Source organism: Sander lucioperca, chromosome 10, assembly GCF_008315115.2.
Source record: "Sander lucioperca isolate FBNREF2018 chromosome 10, SLUC_FBN_1.2, whole genome shotgun sequence".
NCBI lineage: Eukaryota > Metazoa > Chordata > Actinopteri > Perciformes > Percidae > Sander > Sander lucioperca.
The window spans coordinates 6,497,794-6,502,793 of NC_050182.1; the positions used below are offsets into that span (position 1 = coordinate 6,497,794).

Genomic DNA, 5,000 nt, shown 5'->3' on the forward strand with positions numbered 1-5,000 from the left:
CTCGACAGAACCCCCGTTAGACGGAACGACGTCTTCCAAACCTGCGGCAGTTTCTCCAGCTGCATCAGCGCCTCGACCGTCCAATCAACGAGCAGCCGCGCTACGTTGGCTTGCAGCTGTGGTGGCGACGTTTCCTCCAACTCTGCTGGGCTTCCGGCGCTGAACGCTGCCCAGCGCGCCAGCAGGAAGCGCTGCAGAACGGGCTTCACGCAGATCTCTAGAGGCTGCAAGCGGAAGGCGCAGCCGGCGGGGATCACGGCCGGCAGCGTGCCCGCGGCGCTGACCGCCGTGAGGAACGGGTCGCCCATGTGCTCGCGGTGGCGGTCCAACACCAGCAGAGATTTCTGGCGCCGAGAAGCAGCGTTAACATGGTGCAGCCAGACTCTGTTGGTCCACAGATCCAACGCTTCCTCCGCTAGCAGACTCTCGGCGCCGCCTTCCAACACAATGAACTCCGGCAGCGGCGCTCTCTTTGCCAGCTGCCGGCTCGCCAGAACCAGCGCCGGCAACATGGAGCCATCGGCGAGCGCGGCGAGGTACACGGTGACCAAGGGGACGGAGCCCGTGAGCTCCAGTGCGTCTCGCCGCCGAGACTTGTCCTGAACCAGGCGCAGATCCACGAAGATACACAGCTCGTCCATGGCGGCCACGGCGCTCTCGGGCAGCTCGTGCGTCCGCGCGATCTTCTGCGTGAACTCCCGGAAGGACTGGATCTTGGCGTGCAGGGAGAGCGGTAGCGTGCGGGCAAGCGTGGCGGCGCGGCCGACGCTGCGCACGCCAAGCCGGTGCCGCAGAAGGAACCCCACCGCCCAATCGTAGGAGATGCGGAAGGCGTCGCCGAAGGCGCCCTTTTTCTTCAGCGCCGAGGCTTTGTGGAACAGGTTGCTCTCCGTGATGGGGAGCTGCTGCTCGCGCATCGACAGAACCCACGCCAACATACGGTCCGAGCCGTCGCCCTCGCCGCCGTCCGCTGTCTTCTCAGGATCACTTCGCTTCAGACGCTTCCTGGCGTCCTGTGTGGAAAACAAACATTTTAGATTGTAGCTCATGAAGATCAACGTGTCATCTATCAAAGGATCATGTTTTCAGGAACTGAGTTTTTTCCCGACAAAAACTATCTGTATAGGGGCCAGTAAAAACTGACTTTGGGCAAGTAGAACCTTCTCACTTGCTCAACTGGACAAGTGAGAAAGTTCCTTAAAGCACGCCCTCATACTCTGCTTCTGACTGGTTAGTAGTCCTTACCTAGCTACTGTCAGGACACGCCCTCATACTCTGCTCCTGACTGGCTAGTAGTCCTTACCTAGCTACTGTCAGGACACGCCCTCATACTCTGCTCCTGACTGGCTAGTAGTCCTTACCTAGCTACTGTCAGGACACGCCCTCATACTCTGCTCCTGACTGGCTAGTAGTCCTTACCTAGCTACTGTCAGGACACGCCCTCATACTCTGCTTCTGACTGGTTAGTAGTCCTTACCTAGCTACTGTCAGGACACGCCCTCATACTCTGCTCCTGACTGGCTAGTAGTCCTTACCTAGCTACTGTCAGGACACGCCCTCATACTCTGCTCCTGACTGGCTAGTAGTCCTTACCTAGCTACTGTCAGGACACGCCCTCATACTCTGCTTCTGACTGGCTAGTAGTCCTTACCTAGCTACTGTCAGGACACGCCCTCATACTCTGCTTCTGACTGGCTAGTAGTCCTTACCTAGCTACTGTCAGGGCCCTCATACTCTGCTTCTGACTGGCTAGTAGTCCTTACCTAGCTACTGTCATGTACTGTCATATGAGTACTTCATCGTTGAACCCTGAAATTAACAGTTTGTTGCAAAATGCATGACTCGAGTCCTGAGAACAGCAGCTGTTGTGTGTGTTTTGGTGACGAAACTGCATACGAGGGGAAGAAGAACGCCATTTCAGCTCTTCTTCCCGTGCCGCACGCATAAACCAATCAGCTTCATCACACAGCTGACTCTGAACTCTTTAATGTAAGAGAAGTGCGTCCCACCTGTAGCCAGCGGCGAATGGTGTTCGTGTCGGTGGAGAAGAGGCGTGAGGCGTGTTGGAGTCCGTCACACAGAGCGATCAGCGCCACCCTCAGCTGGCGAGCCGACAGCGAGTCCTCACGCTCTCTACAGGCCACCGCCGCGGCGGCCGGGCCGCCAGATACCGCGTCGGCAACGGCACCAGATACTGTGGCGGCCGTACTGTCAGATACCGTGGCGCCTGCGCTGCCAGATACCGTGGCGGCCGTGCCGCCAGATGCCGTGGCGGCCACGGCGCCAGGCGTAGGGCGCTTCACGTCTCTGATGAAGTCTTCCTTCCCGTCGTCTGCTTCTTCATCAACGTCGTTCAGATCGTCCAACCGCTCGTCATCAGAGAACTCCTCCACGGGCGCCATAGCCCCGTCTACATCGCCCTCAAACTCCTCCACCTCCACAGCCCCGCTGCACGCACACACACACACACACACACACACACACACACACACACACACACACAGAGACACACACACACACACACACACACACACACACACACACACACAGACAGACACACAGAGACAGACACACACACACACACACAGAGACACACACACACACACACACACACAGAGACACACACACACAGACAGACAGACAGACAGACAGACAGACACACACCTTTAATTATTATTATTATTAACCCTCCACTGTAGACATTTGTTAATATTATTAACGCCCTGAATGTGCAGACTGTTTAAACACTCTCTTCCCTACCTGTCTCTCTCTCCTCTACCTGTCTCTCTCCTCTACTTGTCTCTCTTCCCTACCTGTCTTTCTCCTCCTGTCTCTCTCCTCCTCCTGTCTCTCCTCTACCTGTCTCTCTCCTCCTGTCTCTCTCTACCTGTCTCTCTCCTCCTGTGTCTCTCCTCTACCTGTCTCTCTCCTCCTGTCTCTCTCCTCCTCCTGTCTCTCTCTTCGTCCTCTCTCTCCTCTACCTGTCTCTCTCCTCCTGTCTCTCTCTACCTGTCTCTCTCCTCCTGTGTCTCTCCTCTACCTGTCTCTCTCTACCTGTCTCTCTCCTCCTGTGTCTCTCCTCTACCTGTCTCTCTCCTCCTGTCTCTCTCTACCTGTCTCTCTCCTCCTGTGTCTCTCCTCCTGTCTCTCTCCTCCTGTCTCTCTCTACCTGTCTCTCTCCTCCTGTCTCTCTCCTCCTGTCTCTCTCTTCCTCCTCTCTCTCCCCTACCTGTCTCTCTCCTCCTGTGTCTCTCCTCCTGTCTCTCTCCTCCTGTCTCTCTCCTCTACCTGTCTCTCTCCTCCTGTCTCTCTCCTCCTGTGTCTCTCCTCCTGTCTCTCTCCTCTACCTGTCTCTCTCCTCCTGTCTCTCTCCTCCTGTGTCTCTCCTCCTGTCTCTCTCCTCCTGTCTCTCTCTACCTGTCTCTCTCCTCCTGTCTCTCTCTTCCTCCTCTCTCTCCTCTACCTGTCTCTCTCCTCCTGTGTCTCTCCTCCTGTCTCTCTCCTCTACCTGTCTCTCTCCTCCTGTCTCTCTCCTCCTGTGTCTCTCCTCCTGTCTCTCTCCTCTACCTGTCTCTCTCCTCCTGTCTCTCTCTACCTGTCTCTCTCCTCCTGTCTCTCTCTTCCTCCTCTCTCTCCCCTACCTGTCTCTCTCCTCCTGTGTCTCTCCTCCTGTCTCTCTCCTCTACCTGTCTCTCTCCTCCTGTCTCTCTCTACCTGTCTCTCTCCTCCTGTGTCTCTCCTCCTGTCTCTCTCCTCTACCTGTCTCTCTCCTCCTGTCTCTCTCTACCTGTCTCTCTCCTCCTGTCTCTCTCTACCTGTCTCTCTCCTCCTGTCTCTCTCTACCTGTCTCTCTCCTCCTGTCTCTCTCCTCTACCTGTCTCTCTCCTCCTGTCTCTCTCTTCCTCCTCTCTCTCCCCTACCTGTCTCTCTCCTCCTGTGTCTCTCCTCCTGTCTCTCTCCTCTACCTGTCTCTCTCCTCCTGTCTCTCTCCTCTACCTGTCTCTCTCCTCCTGTCTCTCTCTACCTGTCTCTCTCCTCCTGTCTCTCTCTTCCTCCTCTCTCTCCCCTACCTGTCTCTCTCCTCCTGTGTCTCTCCTCCTGTCTCTCTCCTCTACCTGTCTCTCTCCTCCTGTCTCTCTCTACCTGTCTCTCTCCTCCTGTGTCTCTCCTCCTGTCTCTCTCCTCTACCTGTCTCTCTCCTCCTGTCTCTCTCCTCCTGTGTCTCTCCTCCTGTCTCTCTCCTCTACCTGTCTCTCTCCTCCTGTCTCTCTCTACCTGTCTCTCTCCTCCTGTCTCTCTCTTCCTCCTCTCTCTCCCCTACCTGTCTCTCTCCTCCTGTGTCTCTCCTCCTGTCTCTCTCCTCTACCTGTCTCTCTCCTCCTGTCTCTCTCTACCCGTCTCTCTCCTCCCTACCTGTCTCTCTCCTCCTGTCATTAGCCACATGGTCCCCTCTTAATCCTCTTCCATCATTGGCTGCCCCCCCCCCCCCCCACCCTCGAAGCCTACGGACTAGCAGACGGGATAGTTTCCATCCCTAGCATCAACAGGAAGACGTACCTGATTCTGTCCTTGAGAAATCCAACTTTGGTCGATCCTGTTGAAAGCATCAAACACACTATTAGCATTACACTAACTGATTTTGAGTTGCTATGGTAATAAGGGAGAATATATATTGAATAGTTTCTTTGGTAATGACCGGTGTAAAAAGTAAAAAAAGGAAATTTCGGAAAAACTACCAAGAAAAATGCCAAAAAATGGCAAAAAAAACATTTAAAAAAGGATATATTAAGCCTAGTTTCTATGATTTATAACAGTAAAGTTATAGTAAAGTGCACATATATATATATATATACACATACAGTGTATTGTTGCTATGGTAACGAGGCAGGTAGCGTACCTTTCCTGAGCGGCGAGAGGTTGTGGAACTCCCAGAAGCAGCTGGACTGCTTGCAGAGGTTGGCGTTGCAGACGCCGCAGCCGTACACGCTCTCGTGGCGCAC

General features: G+C 54.7%; 1 protein-coding gene across 1 annotated transcript in view; it reads right to left on the minus strand.

Annotated features, from left to right (window-relative positions):
* Window positions 1-5,000, minus strand: part of pogzb (pogo transposable element derived with ZNF domain b) — a 22,546-nt gene that overhangs the window by 3,807 nt on the left and 13,739 nt on the right. Inside the window, exons 13-16 of the mRNA XM_036006369.1 lie at window positions 4,898-5,000; window positions 4,558-4,594; window positions 2,010-2,448; window positions 1-1,013 (exon numbers count right to left, since the gene is read on the minus strand). The exon at window positions 1-1,013 is cut by the window's left edge and continues 259 nt beyond it; the exon at window positions 4,898-5,000 is cut by the window's right edge and continues 192 nt beyond it. Coding sequence (XP_035862262.1) covers window positions 1-1,013; window positions 2,010-2,448; window positions 4,558-4,594; window positions 4,898-5,000 — 1,592 coding nt within the window. The remainder of the gene's footprint in view (window positions 1,014-2,009; window positions 2,449-4,557; window positions 4,595-4,897) is intronic.